The 19,827-nt window shown below is 45.8% G+C and overlaps 1 protein-coding gene across 7 annotated transcripts in view; it reads right to left on the bottom strand.

The window, feature by feature from the left end:
• TRIM2 (tripartite motif containing 2) overlaps positions 1-19,827 on the bottom strand; it is a 118,799-nt gene that overhangs the window by 62,302 nt on the left and 36,670 nt on the right. For 2 of the 7 annotated variants that reach the window (XM_047717681.1, XM_047717682.1), the window contains exon 1: positions 1,179-1,427. The exons of the other annotated variants lie outside the window; for them this stretch is intronic. In XM_047717681.1, coding sequence (XP_047573637.1) covers positions 1,179-1,181 — 3 coding nt within the window. In that variant the 5' untranslated portion in view covers positions 1,182-1,427. Of the gene's footprint in view, positions 1-1,178; positions 1,428-19,827 lie in introns of those variants that run through there. 7 annotated transcript variants of the gene reach the window in all.

The raw sequence follows: 19,827 nt of genomic DNA, 5'->3' as shown, positions 1-19,827 counted from the left end.
GAAACAAACTAATAATTTTTAAAATGCTTCATTCTGAATCTAGGTCTGCTCCTTAAAGCAGTGACATCGAATCTATCTTAAGACAGAAACATCATTTTACCTTTTGGTTCAGAAATCCGCTTATTAACATTCAGTATTTAGCTTAAAATAAATAGCCTTTCTACTTGCTTTCCTATCCTCCCAAAATAAGGAATAATGACAGGGCGGGGCACACTGGTACAGAAAGCTGTCAGAAAAATCATATCCAGTGTTTCAGGAAGCAAACCTAAGGTCCAACCCGAGGATTTTTTTTTCCTCCTGTGTAAAGCTACCATTGAACTCCACCCAGATTTGAGCCTACTTTAGCAGCAGGGAAAAAATGTCAAAAAAACCCAAAAAAAACAAAAAAACAAAAAAACCAAACAAAAACAAATCATCTTCTGCATATTTGCTGAACATCAATGGCATTCAGAATTCAGAGGGTCAGAGTCATGCATTATGAATGAATGGGTTTCCAATGGTAACTGGGAACCGAAGCCCTCAACCCCAGGGTTCTCCGACAGAGGACCGGGTGGGGGAAGGGTCGAATCGCACATTTTCCTCCACCCTGGGGTATGGAGGAAGGAATCCTGTAACTAAAATATTTCATCCCCATCTTCCCACTCAACGGAGAAATGCTAGGGGTTGGGGGTAATCTTCTATTTAAAATAAGCTGAATACACATTAAAATGGAAGACAAGTAAAAATAAAAATCTAGTCAGATCACACTAGGAACTCGAGAAGAAAATCTTGCACGACTTTCTCCCTGTTCTCAATTTGGTGCCTTTGTTTAAGCAAAGAGTGGTCTCCCTCTGTCTGATAGTTACAGAGCATGCAGCATCGCCGAGAGAGAAGGGCAGAGAAAAAAAAAAAAAAGAAAGAAGGGAAAGAAAAAGAAAAGGATGGGGAGAAAAAAAAAAAAAAAACACAGGATAGAGAGAGCAGGAGAAATCAGTTATCCACCTGGCAATATACTCAACAATCGGAACATTTAGGACCTACCCATTTCTGCAGACAGACTAATCAACGAGGCAAAGAATTAAATCCTCCCAAAGCCTGTCGCAAAGGCAGCTCCGCGGCCATCCACAAGAACAATGCACATTCTGCTAACCTCCCAAGTTTGGAAGCACCATGCAAAGAGACTGGTTAAAATTCCCTACCATGCAGTGCAGCCATCATCAGAAGCCCGGCATATCTTCTGCTCTATGGAGTGATGTGCCAGCTGATGAACAGAACAGAGGAGAAGAAAAATGGAGGAAAAGAGAGAAGGCTCAGGGAAGTCGGCAGGAATGTTTCTGGGTCATTAACAAGTAGGAGACCCCTTTCGGTCTTGAAACCAATCAATCTTTATCTTACAGGACATCTTTTTCTCACTCAGCGTCTGTTGAAAAGACTGCAGCAAACCAAGCAAGGGATTGTGGGATAGGGATGCAGCAGCGAGCTGCAGTGAGATTCGCGGGTGGCTTGCTTTCCCCTCTGAGTCAGCAGTCAGCTGTTTCCACGCTCTCGCGCCGGACCGCCCAGGTCCATCGCCGAGCATGGGGGCTGCACGACTAACCCCGGGAGAGGCACCCCCGCACGTTTGCCGGCGCCACGCAGCAAGGACAGGCACCCGAGTTGCAAATCAAAGAGGGGGTGCCGATGAGCAAAAAGGGGGATGCAGCGAGAACGCATTCTAGAAGGAAAACCAGGTAACCGAGAACCTCAGTTCCAATTTAGAGGTGTGTTTTGTGAGTGTGTGCGAACACACACTTACTTCCCTGAGTTAGGAGAAACGCATCATCTGTTTCCTCCGGCTTTAAGTAGCTTGAAACACAAATGGAAATGGATAGAAATGCAAAACAGCCCAGTTCAACAAGCATCTACTATCTTTTCCCCTCTTGGTATGTACCCAGAAATGGGTCTATAAAATACAGTTCCCCAACATGGAATAATGCAAATGACATTCTTCTGCTTTTTGTGGTTCTAATTATTTGACAAAAATCAAGCGGTACATTCATTTGCTTCAGGGGGTAAACAGAACCAGTTGTTTTGCTGTTGATGGGAAGGTTTTTCAGTTAAGCGTTCAGAAACTTGACAAACCTTACATACATACATAACTTGCTTTCCTAGCAGGTGACTGAACTTATTTTTTAAAAGGTTTTACTAAAATAAAAATGATAAAGTAGCCATGTAAAAACAATTAGATCCTCATATTACAAATAATACTTTAGAATTTAAAAAGCTTACATATCGGAATGGAACTTAACAATAGTTCCCTTTTCTAGAGCAATGGAGGCAGGGAACCATATTGTATTCTATACGTTGTTTAGTTACTAGCTTAAAAGTGGACACTCAACATTTTATCTAATAATAAAATCACTGGGGCACCTAGGTGGCTCAGTTTATTAAACAGCTGCCTTTGGCTCAGGTCATGATCCCAGGGTTCTAGGATCGCGCCTGGTGTAGGGCTCCCTGCTCAGCGGAGAGTCTGCTTCTTCCTCTCCCTCTGGCCCTCCCCCTGTTTGTGCTCTCTCTCTCAAGTAAATAAAATCTTTAAAAAATAATAATAATAAAATTGTTAATTCTCATATTTGATTACATTAATATTCATCACATTCTTTCCATGCAGTCGGGCACTGCATTGAGCCCTGTGATGGGGCAGTCAGCTCTGCAGAGCAGTTACAGTTTCCCTCTGGGGAGCAGGTCATAGAGAATCCAGTGAAATCGACAGACCCAGGATATGCCAATTTTGCCATGCTATTTCAGATGGACCCAGTTCTCAAAAGCCTGGGTTAACACCCTGTTTTAAGTTATGTTCTGTGGGACGCCTGGGTGGGCTCATCAGTTAAGAGTGACTCTTGATTTCCGCTCAGGTCATGATCTCAGGGTTGTGGGTCCGAGCCCCATATCAGGGCTCCCCTCTGAGTGGGGAGTCGGCTTGAGATTCTTTCCCTCTGCCCTTCCCCTCACTGATGCGTGAGCTTTCTCTCAAATAAATAAATCTTTAAAAAAAGGAAGTTTTGTTTTGTTTTTTTGATAACTTTACTGGGATATAATTCATATACATACAATTAACCATTTAAATTGTACAAGTCAATAGCTTTTAATATATTGACAGACGCAAGCAACCATCACCACAGCCAGTTTTAGAACATTTTTAACATCTCAAAGGAACTCTATGCCCTTTAGCTATCACCTCTACCTTCCCACCGTCCCACAGTCTTAAGCAACCATGAATCTTCTCTCTGTCTCTAAGTCCCCTCTATAGATTCTGGACATGAATTTAGAATCCTTTTTTTTTTTTTAATTTTTTTTTAAAGATTTTATTTATTTATTTGAGAGAGAGACAGTGAGAGAGAGCATGAGCGAGTAGAAGGTCAGAGAGAGAAGCAGACTCCCCGCGGAGCCGGGAGCCCGATGCGGGACTCGATCCCGGGACTCCAGGATCATGACCTGAGCCGAAGGCAGTCGTCCAACCAACTGAGCCACCCAGGCGTCCCTGAATTTAGAATCCTATAGTGGTCTTGGGTGTCTGGCCTTTTTCACTTAGCATAATGTTTTCAATGTTCATCCATATTGTAGCTATCAGGATTTCGTTCCTTTTTATGGTTGAAAAATATTCCATTGTACGGATTTAGCCTGTTTTGTTTATCCATCTATCAGCTGATGGTCACTTGGGTTGTTTCCGCTTTTTGGTTATTGTGTATAATGCTGCTATAAATATTCCTGTACAGGTGTCGGGTGGACATATGTTCTGTTGTAAAAGTTTACAATTTAAGTAGCACTGACTCCTAAAACTCCAAGCAGGCTACCCCTGCTCCATTTTACCATCCTTGTCCTAAGACAGTCCAGCACAAAGGAGCCTGACCTGCATGATGGGAACGTCCCTCTTCTTTCCACTTGTGCTGCCGCTGGCCCTTTCTGAAGCCAAACTCATTGAATGCTGACCTCTCCCCCAGAACATCCTCTTGGCCTCTCTCCTCCTCTCTTTCCACTCAACCCAAACTCTGGGGCAGACACCTAGAGAGCGTCTCTCTTCTGAGAAGATAGCGGGAAAGCGGAAGAGATCCTTGGTCTTGTGGCTGGGCTTGTATTCACAAAAGGTTCACTTACTCATGTGGTCATTCATTCCAATGAATATTTATTAAACGTCCAGTGTGCGCCAGGCGCTGAGCAGTCATTGAGCATTTCTGCCCTCAAGAAGGTGGATATCTGGTGCGGAAGGCTGATCAGCAAGCAGGCAATTGCTACACGGAATGGTGAGCGCTTTGACAGGAAGAAGTGGAGGCTCTGGAAGCCCACAGGAGGGATACCCTGGGGCAGGGAGGTGTGGGGTACATTTCAGGCATAGAGCACAGACAGGCAAACACTTGGAGGCAAGAGATGGCTTGCAGGACTTGACAGCAATAGTTCAGTGTGGCTAGAGCCTTAGGTGAAGGTAGAATAAATGGTGGTCAAATGTGTTTCTGATCTTTTACCCGGAACTGGGAATATCTCTTTCTCGGAAACAGTGTTATCTAGGACAGTTGGGTTCCAAATACCTTCAGCACTATGGCTTCACTACTGTATGGGTAAATGGGTTTGGAGGGCTCAGTCTGCAACCTAACAAATATAACATTGTTTGCTATAGGAAGATGCAGCCTCGTTTTTAGTGCATGTCTTGGCAAAGGACTGTAACTATTTATAAACTGGGCCTTGGGTTACCACGGGCTGTGTCAGCAGTCCACAGCATCTTCTCCTTGGCACTCCCTGGCAACAGGTGGATGTTGGTGGTCATGGCTGTTGGGATACCACGGCTCTCAGGTTCTTTCTGAGATGGAGCTTGCTTAACTGAGGCCTCACACAGCTAGACTGGAAGGCTGCAAGGGCAGAGAAGCATCCCAGATCCTTGGGATGGAAGCTGCCACACACCTCCCTGACTTCTTGGAGCTGTCTCGCCCCTCCCCACTGTTTCCCTCCCATTGAACAGATATTAGTGAGTTAACTGTCATCAGCCACTTTGACCGTGATGTACACTCAGGAAGTACACAGAGAGTGAATATGAAACGAACAGAACATGTGTCAACTAAATTGGGCTTGGCAAGATTCTGGGAGACAGAGATCCAAAATGTACTGACCATGTATTTTGGGCCAGGTTCCACCCAAAGCCCTTTATATACAGCCTACCTACCCCTGATCAAGGAACTTTTTTCTAGAAAGTAAACTCCTTAGGATGGCATACAAGGTCATTTAGGATCTGGAATCTGCCCTCCCCAGTCATACTCCAGCTCCCAGACATGCATGCCACCACGCTTTCTTTAGTAGTGGCTCTCAGCCAGAAAATGATACCTCCCTTTCACGAGATGGTAGGGTACGCATTTGGAAATGTGAAAGGGCATTCTGCGTTGTCATATTGATTGTGGGCTCAGGGAGTGGGCTGGTACTCCCAACATTTAGTAACTGGGGCAGGGATGCCAAACATCTTCCAATACATGGGAGAGCCTCATACAAGTACATTTGTGCCCTCCAATTACCAATAGCCCTCCCTTTAAGAAATGCTAATCTCTTTGGGCGCCTAGGTGGCTCAGTCATTGGGCGTCTGCCTTTGGCTCAGGTCATGATCCCAGGGTCCTCGGATCGACTCCCTACTGGGTTGGAGGCCTGCTTCTCCCTCTCCCACTCCCCCTGCTTGGGTTCCCTCTCTCGCTGCGTCTCTCTCTGTCAAATAAATAAATAAAATCTTAAAAAAGAAACGCTAGTACTGGGAATGCTCTTATCCTTTCCTGACTCCTTTCCCTGTTTAATGCCACTGAATTCTTCAGAACTCAGCAAAGACACCTTTCACTTTAAGAAAAAATTCCCTGACTCCTTCTCCAATTCCAAATCCTCCCACCCCCAGTCTAGATTGGGATGACAATGGCCAGCAATTGACAGTCTTACCTGCTCCACAGCATTCTCTGCTAAACACTATTGATGGCTTCATATTTCACCTCTAACTCCCCAGCCCCTAGTGTAGTGCCCGTCACACAGTACGTGCCCAGTAAATAGATATAGAACGATAAAAGTCCTAGAAACAGGGACGCCTGGGTGGCTCAGTTGGTTAAGCAGCTGCTTTCGGCTCAGGTCATGATCCCAGAGTCCTGGGATCGAGTCCCACATCGGGCTCCTTGCTCATCAGGGAGCCTGCTTCTCCCTCTCCCTCTGCCTGCAATTCTGTCTGCCTGTGCTTGCTCTCTCTCCCTCTCTCTCTCTGACAAATAAATAAATAAAATCTTAAAAAAAAAAAAAGTCCTAGAAACAAATGAGTAACATAATATGTTACAAAGGTAAAATTCATCTCCGAACTGGAAAATAGTTGGAGCATTAGGGAGAAGCAGTTCTTCATATCTGACTGGTGGTTTATAATTCATTTAAAAAAATATTTATTTATTTATTTTAGAGAGAGACAAAGAGTACGAGCAGGGGGAGGGGCAGAGGGAGAGGAAGACAGAGAAAGAATCCCTAAGCAGATACCTACTAGGCGTGGAGCCTGATGCAGGATCTGATCCCAGGACCAGGAGATCATGACCTGAGCTGAAATCAAAGTTCGGTGCTCAACTGACTAAGCCACCCAGGAGTCCCTGATTGATAGTTTATAATTCCGAAATCGCCTTCATAATACCTTTCCTCTTTGATCTGCAAAGCTACTCTAGAAACAGGAGGCATTATCATTACTATAGGGGAAACTGAGATTCAGAAAGGTTACATGGGGCACCTGGTTGACTCCACTGGTTAAGCAACCTACTCTTGATTTTGGCTCAGGTCATGGTCTCAGGGTGGTAAGATGGGGATCCATGCTGGTTGTGGAGCCTGCTTAAGATTCTCTCTCTCCCTGTGCCCCTCCCAGCCAACACAGTGCCGACCCACTCTCAGAAAAAAAGAAAAAAGAAATGAAAAGAAAGAAAGGTTACATGACCAGGCCACGGTGGAATAGCTTGTAGGGGCATCACTCCAGTCTCTACCACCGTTGTTACATGTCTGCCTTCTCCTTGTGTGTCTCTGTGTCTTCACATGGTGCTTCCCTCCCTTGTCTCTCTCTTTTCTTCTTAAAGGACCCCTGTCTTATGGGATTAGGACCCACTCACATTAAGTATGACCTCATCGTAACTTGGTTGCATCTGCAAAGACTTTATTTCCAAGTAAGGTCACATTTACAGAGACAGTGTTCGGGACTTCAGCCTACCTTTCTGAGGGACGTAATTCAACTCACAACACCTACCATGGGTGAAAGGTTAACATGAGGCCTGGGCTGATGCAGGCCTGCCCGAGAATAATCTGGTTTTCCCACAGCAGTGTTCCTTTGAGAGCAGTAGAGTTAAGATAAATGGGGAATGTTATGTGTGCTTCCTTTGTGGGGTGCGCCAGTAAGACTGTGAAGTGGCTACATAACTCGAATGATATAAAAGACTGGTGGGGGAAGGGGGTATGACCCCCATACACATTGGCTCTCATCCCTGGTACGTACCCTAAGTGGGTAAGGGGGCAAAGGAAGCTGCTTCGTCTCCAGTGGGATAAACATGCCATGTGTCCTGGTCTGTATTTGATGCCAATGTTTCCTAACCATAAAAATTATATTAAAACTGCGCCTTTGAGTCTGATTGGCAGCTGGAACCCACAACCACAGCTGCCTGCTGGTCAACCCAGTCTGAGTTCCTTTCCATTGATCTTCCCAAGCCCCTTCTCAGCCTGAAGATGTCCCTTACAGAGCAGCCTGACAAAAAATGCAAGGCTCTGCCATCCATGGATATATCAGACTACCCAGCGCCACACCCCCTTCTTATTCTTTGTCTTGCTCTGACAATAGCAAAAATAAAAAGCAAAAGAAGCAAACAAAGTACTCTTTTTCTGCCATTGTCTGGCCTGGATAATTCAAAGTTGACTCTGTCTGCCCTGAGTTTGTCTGGAAGATAATCTCCCAGTCTCCACTGGACATTACATTAATGTCCACACTGATGGGCATATCAGTATCAAGTGCTGTTTTTCCCTTCAGCGGACTTTCATGATCACACTTTTCATTCTGACAATTAAATTCAAGGCGGTGCCAAGTTCCTGCGGGCTTGGGTGGTTTACCGTGTTTAATTAATCAGTGCAGGGGCTCAGACTAGCAGGTTGGGATTGAGCTAGAGTCGGGGATTCTAGACCGCAGATGTCCCTCGCTGGCTGAGGCCAGGCCCAGACCTGAGCCAGGCGGGACCGAGCCCCGAGGACCGCGCGCGGGGAGCCCGCTGGTGGACGTGGGCGCGCCGCTACGCATGCCTCGCTAGGCGCTGCCTCCCCTTTCCCCACATGGTTTCTTCTCTACCCCCATAAAACGGACTATATGCAAACCAGCAGGTAGTTCAGAGGGAATCTGGGAAATGTTCGTATCTGTCGACTGGATGGTGTCGACTGGATAGGTAGCACCCTATTCCAAGGTAATTGTCACAGACACGGGACAGTCTCACCCGGCCAGCTGGGCTTCCCAGGCCCCGCAGAGCCCCGAGAGCATTCAACGCAGGGCGGGGCGCCGCCTGCGGTGGTTTCCACGGTAACAGGCTCCTCCCCCAGGGAGCCGAACCCCGCCCCCGCCGAAGAACGGTGTCTGGCCTTCCCCACTCTGGCGTCCAAAGCTCTGCTTGTATTATGAATCTCTCTTTTCCCCCTTTCTCTGTAGGTTTCCTACCCCGCCCCCGCCCTTTTTTTAAAGATTTATTTATTTATTTGACACAGAGAGGGATAGCGAAAGAGGGAACACAAGCCCGGGAAGCGGGAGAGGGAGAGGCAGGCTTCCTGTCCAGCGGGGAGCCCGATAGGGGCTCCATCCCCAGGACCCTGGGATCATGACCTGAGCCAAAGGCAGACACCCAAGGACTGAGCCACCCAGGCACCCTGCAGGTTTTCTTTTGTAACCTTATTTCTCACTGGGGAAGAGGACCACTCTGTAACTGGTTCAAGTGCTGGCAATAGGAAAGCCCGGGGAAGGGAGGGAGTCAACCCGGGGGTGACAGCAATAAAAGCTGTGAGCTGGGGGATCGCCCTGGCCTGGCCACCCCCTGCATGTGGGTGCCCCAGCTGTGGCCCTTTCCCATTTTCTGGGACTGCGGCTCTCCTGCCTTCCAGCCCCCCTGCGCTAACATGACCTTGGTGCTACAGAGTTCACATGGAACTTTCTCCTGTCAACACACTTGCATGCCAACATTTAAGAGGACTTCTAGGGGCGCCTGGGTGGCGCAGGCTCAGCCTTTGCCTTCGGCTCGGGTCATGATCTCAGGGTCTTGGGATCGAGTCCCACATTGGGCTCTCTGCTCAGCAGGGAGCCTGCTTCCTCCTCTCTCTCTGCCCGCCTCTCTGCCTACTTGTGATCTCTGTCTGTCAAATAAATAAATAAAATCTGTTAAAAAAAAAAAAAAAAAAAAGAGGACTTCTAGAGCTCAGTGCTTTAACCCGGATACTAAAGTAGGAGTCTGGGCACCTCAGCGAAGAAAGGTAATATGAGGATAGAGGAACCTGACATCACCGGCCAAAGGCTGCCTCCCCCATACATGGTGGAATCAGGCGAGACTAGGATTAGAATCAAACTACGGTCATACTGTAATTCAGGCACAGACTCTGGAGACACATCTGTATCTGCTCTAGCTGTAGATAGCTCATTGCCTCTGTAAGCTCGTTTATAAAATATGATCTCATGAGGTTGTCCTGATGGTTAAATAGTATCCGAGGGTCTTAGCACTGTGCTTAACACACAGCAGTCTCAGGTGCTGTAATTGGAAGCTATGTGGTGTGGGCCCCAGTGATCAGCTGGGTTTGAATCCTGGCTCTGCCACTTATGACTTTGAATAAGTAAATTAACCTCACTGGGCCTCAATTTCCTCATCCATATAGTGGGAACAATAACCTACTTCACAGTCTCATTGTGAGAAATAAATGGTTTCATCTATGGAGAGGACCTACCATAGTGCCTGATATATAGTAAGCAGTCAATACACATCTTACTATAGTAGCAGCCCTAGGAGTCTTGCCACTACGAGATTTCTGAGTTCTTTTAGAAATGCCTAACAATTTACTTTTGTATTTCTAGAAGCCGGTTCATGTAGGGGTTCAATAAGCATTAATTAATTAATTAATTTTTAGATGAATGAATGGGCTAGTTAATACACTACTCCCCATTAATTCTTTTCTTCTGCCCAATAAAATAAATCAATCAATGAGAGTGGGCAGAGTCATGCAAAACCAGAAAAAATATATCTATACACTAGGTTATCACCCTCGACTGGACACAGCCTCCCTTGGCCTTCTTACCCACTTAGTGCTGGCTTGACACAGTTGAGTGAGAGGCTGGAGCGCTACTTTGTTGCTCTTGGTGAGTCCTTACCCTAACTCGGAATCCAGGCCAGCCCCAGGACCTGCTGCTTGTTCTTTTTTTCCCCCAAAGATTTCATTTATTTATTTGACCGAGAGAAAGAAAGAGATCACAAGTAGGCAGAGAGGCAGGCAGAGCAGAGAAAGAAGCAGGCTCCCCGCTGAGCAGAGAGCCCAAAGCAGGGCTTGATCCCAAGACCCCAGAATCGTGACCTGAGCCGAAGGTAACCACCCAGCCAACTGAGCCACCCAGGTGCCTCTGCCGCTTGTTCTTATGAGAAACAAGCTCTGCTACTTTGCGCCCCGCCTCTGCCCGCGGAGGTGAGCCCTCAGCAGCCAGCTTCTTGCCTTTAGAGTGGGCGGCCTCCTTGGAAAGATAGGACAAGAATCGATTCCTTATGGTACCTTTCCAGAGTCAAAGTTTTCCCCTCTGATGACAGTCATCGTCTCTGGACGTGAGAATGGGAGGCCTTGCTTTCTTGTCCTCCTCTGAATGGACATGTTCTAATACAGATACTAACTTGCCTAGCTCTCTATCCGGAGGCTTGGCAGTGTGTCTAGGCTAGATGCCAGGAAGCTATGGGACCACTGGAGGCAAGGGGAGCAGGAGCGGAATAGTAGAGGTAGGCCGGGGCAGAGGGCAGGGGAGGTATGCACATGGGTCAAGTTGGGCCTACCAGGCCCAGGGTATCCTACTGACACCTGTGGGCCCTGGTATGTGGTGAGCCAAGTGTAGCCATCCATGGACGGGGGGGCCAATGATGGGGGCACCCCAACTCTTCCTTGATAATATTTTCCCCCTTTCTCTCTCTTCTTTTCCATTTCTCCTGCCCTCTCTCTACTCCCTGCCCACTTACTCTGCTCAGCAAGCTTTTAATTTAGCGTCTACTATGAGCTGGGCACTGCACTGGCATTAGGTCACTATCATTAATGAACGTATGCACACTCGTGAGAGAGACATAAACATAAATCTCAAATAATAAATTGACAAAAAATAAGTTTGATCTTAAATAAACAATTTTCATCTGCGGCCACCACCTCAGAACTGCCTCATGGGTGTTGCTCCCCAATGGGATGGTTTTCTGTGGTGGGGATATTTGGACTCTGGAATCAGACAAATGTGGGTAAAAAAAAATCCCAGCTCTGACACTGACCAACAGTGTGATTTGGGGAAAACGACACAACCTCTTGACTCTCCTTGTCCTCATCTGTAAAATGACAGTGAGAGTACACATCCTAAGGTCACTCTGAGGATTACATAGGACAATGCCTCGAAGCTTCTTAGCACAGTGCCTTGCTCAAAAAAGTCAACTACTGTTGTTCTAAATACTCAAACCCATTGGCCAGCAAACTTTCTCCGTATATGGCCCCCATTTCCGTTTCAGGTTTTGTGGGCCAAACAGCCTCTGTGACAAACGTTCAACAATGCCGTTGTGTGAAGGCAGCCGTAAACAGTATAGAAAGGAATGTAGCTGTGTTCCAATAAAACTGCGTTCACAGAAACATATAAATTTTTTATAAATTTCACATGTAATAGAATATCATTTCCCTTTCACTTTTTCACCAAACATTTAAAAATGTAGAAACTGGGGCACCTGGGTGGCTCAATCAGTTAAGCATCTGACTCCTGATTTCAGCTCAGGTCTTGATCTCAGGTTCATGTGTTCTAGCCCCGTATTGGGCTCCACCCATGCTGGACCTGCAGCCTACTTAAAAATAGATAGATAGATAGATAGATAGATAGATAAATAAAATTCAGACATAGAAAGTGTTCTTAACTAACAGGCTATAGAAAAAAAAGACAAGGGGTGCTGGGTGGCTCAGTGGGTTAAAGCCTCTGCCTTTAACTCAGGTCATGATCCCAGGGTCCTGGGATCAAGCCCCACATCAGGCTCTCTGCTCTGTAGGCAGCCTGCTTCCCTTCCTCTCTCTCTGCCTGCCTCTCTGCCTACTTGTGATCTCTGTAAAATAAATTAAAAAAAAAAAATCTTTAAAAAAATTAAAAAGAAAAAAAAAGTCAGTTGGGCAGATTTGAGACACAAGGCATAGTTTGCCCACCCTGATCAAACCTAATGAAGTGGCTGGCACTGCTTTTTTATGGATTTTGCTTTAAGGGAATGGGTCCATAATACCCTAATCCAGAGTCTGACACAGCCTGACAAACTTCGACAAGCTTACAAACTAACCCAAGGACAGCAAAAATCTCATAAAAGAAAAATAATAACTGTAATTTATTTGTGCATAAACAAAGACAATTAGGTAACCAATACCAAAATATCTGTGATTTATTTGTGCACAGGAAATGGAAAAGATGATCATTTCCTCAGATGCACCACCCCCTTATGTTCCGTGGATGGAGGCGAGCTCTTCCCCACAGGTGTAAGGACTGTCTACCTCACTTCTCAGTGCTGTGCACCGAGAAATTCAGGTGTAAAAAACATCACGGAAGAGCCCCTAAGTTTTATACTTGGAGGATGAGAGAAGACACAAGGTATAGTGGGCAAAGACCGGGGAAATTTTAGGAGGGCAGGAAGAAACTACCAGAAAAGAGGCCAAGTCCCACTGCTGTGGAAATCAGAAAGCAAGTGACTGGGTTGGAAGACAGTCACTTCCATAACAAGTAATGCCATATAATTCCTAATTCCTTCTCTCCTCGTCTCTACTCCTGCATTCTAACTATCTATGAACGGAAATAGGGACATTTTGCTTTACTTCCCATGGCAAATCAGGAAGATTTTTACTCTCTAGTTCATATCAAATTCCTCACAGGCTAGAAATCCTTTCTCTAATGCTATAAAAAGGCCATATTCCAGACACATTGCAATGAATAATTAAACTTACTTCCCTTGACTTAAAGGAAGTGCAATGGCTATCTTATAAAACTACTCCAAGAATCAATTCTACTCTTGTACCTCTTTAAAAAAACTATCCATGTCTTGCTTTCATTGCCAGATAATGAACCTGCTAATCCAACCTCATTGAAATGTTGAGCAGGCCACAAAATCAGATGTCCTTATAATGCCCTCTAATTTGGTGGGAATTCTCCTTCTGGAAAGAACACAGCCCAGACACAGGTGTATATATAGCTCGAGTCATAGAGATAATCTGCCGGCTCCCTACAGAATCGCCTCTTTGTTTTAAGTGCTATCTGATGTGGAAAGAAAGCAGGACTTTTTGAGAAAGGAAAAAGTGAGGAGCTGCGATCTGTCAAGGGACCTTGGCCAGGATATACGCAACAGCACCCAATGTTCCTTCCCTACCCATCAAGAAACACAAGCTTAAATTCGAAGAACCTGGTACTGTCTTTCATCTTGACCCAACCACGTGGCATGACATTTGTACTCTCCAAAGGAATATGAGCCACCAGCTGTCATATGGCTCTTTAGTCTCAGACCAACAACTGGATTCAAGAGCACAAACTCCATCATTTTCTAATCCCATGGGAGACTCAGTTCACTACCCCAGCTTCCCTGACTGGCTCCGAAGTAACCTCCCTTCTTGCTCAGGCACAGCCTCTCGAGCAGCAACTGGAAGCAGCAAGGCACAGGACTGTCATCCTTTCATACAATCTGAGGTATTTAAAGTTGCAAAGAACCAAAGAGATGATACAATCTCATTCCAAGAATTCCAGAGAATTGGGCCTGGGCCTGGGGCCTACCAGGGGGCCTACCAATTGGGCCCTACCAACACCCTCACCTCTCATTTTGCCGTCTTCCCCGCCTCCACCCCGCACCATAAATCTCTTCAGAACACCTGGACCTCTGTGGTCCTATCCTGTCTGATCACCATCTTGTAGACAAAGAAACAAGTCTGGGGAGATGACGTGACTCCCCCCAGTGCCATACAACTAGCAGGTGGCAAAGGCTGACATAGACTCAGGCCTGACTCTGAGTGCATGCCTCTTCTCACAGGCAGGCCTGGGGACCTGGCGATCTCTGCAGGCTATTGTGAGGTTCACCATGACTACATTAGTTCTTTTTTTTTTTTAAGATTTTATTTATTGATTTGACAGAGATCACAAGTAGGCAGAGAGGCAGGCAGAGAGAGAGGAAGGGAAGCAGGCTGCCTACTGAGCAGAGAACCCGATACGGGGCTTGATCCCAGGACCCTGGGATCATGGCCTGAGCAGAAGGCAGAGGCTTTAACCCACTGAGCCACCCAGGTGCCCCACTACGTTAGTTCTGTAGGATGGTTCAACAGAAATGATAGAAACACAAGCACAGGGCTCCTGGGTGGCTCAGTGGGTTAAGCCGCTGCCTTCGGCTCAGGTCATGATCTCAGGGTCCTGGGATCGAGTCCCGCATCGGATTCTCTGCTCGGCGGAGATCCTGCTTCCCTCTCTCTCTCTCTGCCTGCCTCTCCATCTACTTGTGATCTCTCTCTGTCAAATAAATAAATAAAATCTTAAAAAAAAAAAAGAAACACAAGCACAGGTCCCACTAGATGAAAATAGAAAACTGAATTGAATAACAAAGAGCCCTCACAGCCCAGCTGGTCTGCTTTAAGAGTTAATGGTTTCAAGGGGATGGACACGCAAGCGCCACAGTGAAATGGCAGGAGTTCCCAAGATAGCAGAGAAACAGGAACCCATCACAAAGCCTGAGAGGACTCAAAGGTTAAGACTCTGGCCGTCCAGATGGCAAAGGGCAGGGAAAAAATAAACCACAACATCCTGTTAGAGGGGGAGTCACAGAGAAGGCAGACTCTAGGGAATAAAAAGAAAAGAAAAAAAAAAAAGGTATAAGACATAATAGACCCAGACTATTTACCAACTTTGCCTAGTTGAGAAATGCAGATCTTCAGAATGACCTTGACAATACAAATCCAACCCCAAATTAACACAGAGGACCAGAAGTCATTAACCAGTTGTACAGACTGTGTGTGAAACCCCTCAGTCTAGTCCAATTTGAGAGTAGGGTACAGTAAGGAAAGCACAAGGAGTTACTCAAAGACCTGCCTTGTTGGCATCAGATGGCCAGTGCCTTCGGGCCTTTCTCTTTCCTGTTCCCTGCTGGGCCTCGGAAGAATTTCCATTCTATTTTTGAAAAGCTATTAACACATGTTTGTTTGTCCCCAGAAATGGAAGTGGAAGAACCCAGCCTTAATTTAGACTTGCCCAGAAACTTATTTGTGATAAAAACAAGATTTTATTTCTGGTCTTCTATTTGTTCTGATGGGCTTTTCTAACAGCATTCTGGGACCTTTATCCAAACTTCCTGTGGCCTCTGGATCCTGCTCTTTCCCCCATCATTCTCTCTCCACTATTTCTGGCTTTTCAAGAATAGGTCAACCTATTATTACCTTAAGTGCAAAATCCTGAGATCTTACACCCAGAAAGGGAGGCTGCCTCTTGTTGGTAAACGGCAAAATTACTGAGTCTTCATGAGAAAGGCACCAGCTTTCAGGGGTACCTTGTGCTCCACACCACCTCCTCCCCCAACCCCAGCCTGGAGGTCCTGCTGCGAAGCTGCTCCTGTGCCCTCAGCTCACTGCCCAAAGGCTGCCTCCTCTCTGAGGCCTTCCCTGCCCCTCCCATCCTAAGTGCCCCCCTTTATTACTTAGCACTCCACCGTATTTGAATACTTCATGACAATTATCACAGCTTGTAATGACGGATCTATTGGCTTGCTCGGTTAGAGCTGCTTCCCCACCAACCTGCAAACTCCACAGGACAGGGTCACAGCCCAGGGCTAATGCAGTTCCTGTGCATGTGCCTTCCGAGAATGCGTGCTGAAGAATGACTGAGTGTCAAACCTGCCCGGACACGACCCCGGGCTGTGCGATCAAGGCTCCTCTGGAGAACACACTCTCGCTGGCCAGGTCCTTGGGCGACACACCTTCCACACTACTTGTTATGACTGAACCTCAGTGAAAGGTTACCTGTGAGCTATACGTGTAGAGGGACTCTACTACGAAAATGGTGTGAGAGAAGATTTCAACCTAAAATGGAACCGGAGGGGGGACCTGGGTGGCTCAGTGGGTTAAAGCCTCTGCCTTCGGCTCAGGTCATGATCTCAGGGTCCTGGGATCGAGCCCTGCATCTGGCTCTCTGCTCAGCAGGGAGTCTGTTTCCCCCTCTCTCTCTGCCTACCTCTCTGCCTGCTTGTGATCTCTCTGTGTCAAATAAATAAATAAAATCTTTAAAAATTAAAATAAAATGGAACTGGAGGGTATGAGATGGAGAATCTCACCCACATGCCCTCAGAAGAACAGAACTAAAGAACTGAGGAACTGATTTCTGGTTAAGGCCTGCCTTGCCAAGGACCAAGTCTCATCTCCTGACCAACACGCATCCGCCAAGAGTCTCTCCCCATCCTCAGGCCAATGAACCTACTGCTTGGGCTCTGGCTGGACTTCCCCGCCTTTGATGCCTTGCCCAGAAACACAGCCCACCCCAGACCCTCAACAGGTGGCCTGTAGCTCGCTACAGCCTGTGTTTCCCGAATTGCAATTCTTTGGCTATTCCCAAATTAACTCAATTTCTGGCCGTTTGAGCTTGCCTTGGTTTACCTCTTTATCTAGGCTGCCAGGCAAGCAAGATTATCGGGATCACATACCCTGCCTGAGAGTTTGATACTCTACAGGAAAAGATTTTCAACATTTGATATTCTTCTTCTTTTTTTTTTTTAACGTAAAAGAAACAGACTTACTGCTTATACAATGTCTAGTTTTGAAGGAGTAGTTCAAACTACAATGTAAAACCTCTTCCTTCAAATGGGGAGTCTAAAAACATACAGGAAAGAAAACACTATCAAGTAAGATGTGGGATCCCATTGTTTTTATTGTTTGGCCTGAAGTATTTGCAGTAGGATTAAAGGAAAACATTTTCCAAAGTAGTCTAGCAATCCTAATGTGCAGTTGGGCAGTAATAATCTTTTGCACAGAAGCCAAATAAGGAATTAGGGCCATGATATTCAGCTTTTAGTGATTCTCCCTACCACTGTGGGAAGTTCAGATGCTGCTGTGCAGAGACATTTTATGTTGTTCTAAAATTTTGCTTCCCGTTAAGCCCAAGATGGACAAGGGAGATATTCCCTGATAAGAGTCATGTTTTTTGAAGAGAAGAGAGGAAGGTAAAGAGAAAAGATGAGGTGCAGGCCACTTTTTTATGACATCCCTTCCTTCCACTTTCATGCAACAATAATGGGAATGCGCACTTGGCCCAAAGTGGTTTTGCACTCAAGGGAATTCAAAGAGGTTTTACAGCAATTGCATTCTTTGATAATTACAAATAAGGAGATAACTTTTTTCCCTTCATCAGAAAGGAACAGAAAGAGAGTAACAGAAAAGCAAAAAGAAAAAGAGAGCTATCTTTATGATAAAATCTCTAAAACCATTCTATCAAAGCCAAAGTTATTGTCTAACTAGAGACTGAGCACTAAACCCATCAGGAGACCCCACCCTTCATGGCTTCATCAAACCCTAATTTTCTCCCCCAAAGCCTCATCCCTAAGTATCATCACATTGGGCTTAGGGTTTCAACATAGGAATTAGGGAGGGGGATCAAACATTCATTCCGTTACAAGGAGCCTTTAAGATTTTGTGCAAGAGGGTCTGGCCCTTTTCTGCCTCTGTGGGCCCATCTTCTGGGCCTCATGCTATGACGAGAGCATCCAAACCACTTTTGGTCCTGGTACACTGAGACTCCACGACCAAAACCATGGGAACATGGACATTAAGCCCAGCAGCTCAGCACATCCAGTTGCAGCTAGAACTGCTACACTTGCTGGACCCAGGCTTGTCCCTCAACAAGTCTTCCTTAAGAACTTGAAATGCACTCATTCTAGGCCTCCAGAGAGTCCTGAGTTACTCTCCTTCCCCTTGTGCCTTTATGCATGTTATCCCTCTGCCTGGAAGCCAAACCTTTCTCCTCTTGCTAGAGATTCATTTGATACCTCACCACTATTTTAAAAACTCTCCTGATATCCTTTAACTCAGGCAAGGTATTCACCCCTCCTTTGAGTTCTCGTCATGCTCATACAGACTTCTATTGTACTACCACTCTCGCCGCAGTAAATTACTAGTTTAAATGTCTGCCTCTCCTATGACAGAAGGAGCTCTTGGCCTACCCTTACCTGACTTTTTATCTCTGGAAATAGCGGGGCCTACGTGTAAGTAGTGCTCAGTAAATATCACCCATTTAGTCTTGAACAGTACTTTTTTCCCTATACACATTCTGGTTCAAAGTATAGAAAGAGGAAAGGAACTCACATTTATTCGTACCTACCATAAAGCAGGTTCCGTCGTTCAATAGCCCATTTTGTTTTCAAGACATTTTGCAAGATAGGAGTTACTGGTTGAATAAACCAGAGATTGAAGAACAGCCTTATTAGAAACAAGAGAAGGGTATTTATTCAAAAATCTATTTTGGGTTAATAACGTTTCTGGAGCTTCGTTGTCTTTTATTTATTTATTTATTTTAAATATTTTTGTTATTTATTTGACAGAGAGAGACAGCGAGAGAGGGAACACAAGCAGGGGGAGTGGAGAGGAGAAGCAGGTTTCCCGTGAGCAGGGAGCTCAATGCAGGGCTCAATCCCAGGACCCTGAGACCATGACCTGAGCTGAAGGCAGACGCTTAACAACTGACCACCCAGGTGTCCCTGGAGCTTAGTTGTCTAACTCTAAACAGCACAGCTGGGGGTGCCTGGGTGGCTTAGGTCAGTTAGGCCTTTGCCTCAGCTCAGGTCACAATCTCAGGGTCCTGGGATCCTGCTCAGCTGGGAGCCTGCTTCTCCCTTTCCTCCCTGCTTGTGCTCTCTCTTACTATCTCTCTCTCTCTCTCTCTCAAATAAATAAATAAAATCTTTTAAAAAAACAACAAACCAGTACAGTGATTGAAAATTGTGCTTAGCAAGTGACATGTTCTATGTGTAATAGAAACTCAATGTCTTAGCATAGCTTAGACCTACCAAAATGTGTAAGTGACCAAGAACAATCCAACTCAGCATTAACAGTGAGCCTCCCATGATGCTGGTGGCGCAGTCGTCTGAGATCCGGTTTACCGTATATCCAATGGATCCTGCCGTTGTTTCCAGTCACTTGCAGCTGTAGACCGCAGCGTTACCACTCATACTGTTTCTTAGAGTAAATGCTCTGCCATTATTACACTGGCATGATTTTTAAAAATTGGGTGAAAAATCCTTCAAAAACAATTCCACTATTTGAATGCTTCTGGTGTATATATATATATATATTTTAAATATTTATTTATTTGAGGGGAGAGGGGCAGAGAGAGAAGGAGACAAAGAGACTCCCTGCTGAGTGGGAGCCCTACATGGGGCTCAATCCATGACCTGAGCTGAAACTGAGTTGGAAGCTTAACTGACTGAGACACCCAGGCGCCCCTGGATGCTTCTGGTGTTTAGATGCCCAAATAAATGATCTTTTATTATTCTGATTTTGTGGTTTCTCAGGATCAAGGGCAAAAGAGATGAAATTATTTTTTGGTTGCCACCCATACATTCCACG

The sequence above is a fragment of the Lutra lutra genome, chromosome 2, assembly GCF_902655055.1.
Source record: "Lutra lutra chromosome 2, mLutLut1.2, whole genome shotgun sequence".
NCBI lineage: Eukaryota > Metazoa > Chordata > Mammalia > Carnivora > Mustelidae > Lutra > Lutra lutra.
The sequence above is the reverse complement of the archived record's forward strand: the minus strand, read 5'-3'. Positions and strand labels throughout refer to the sequence as shown.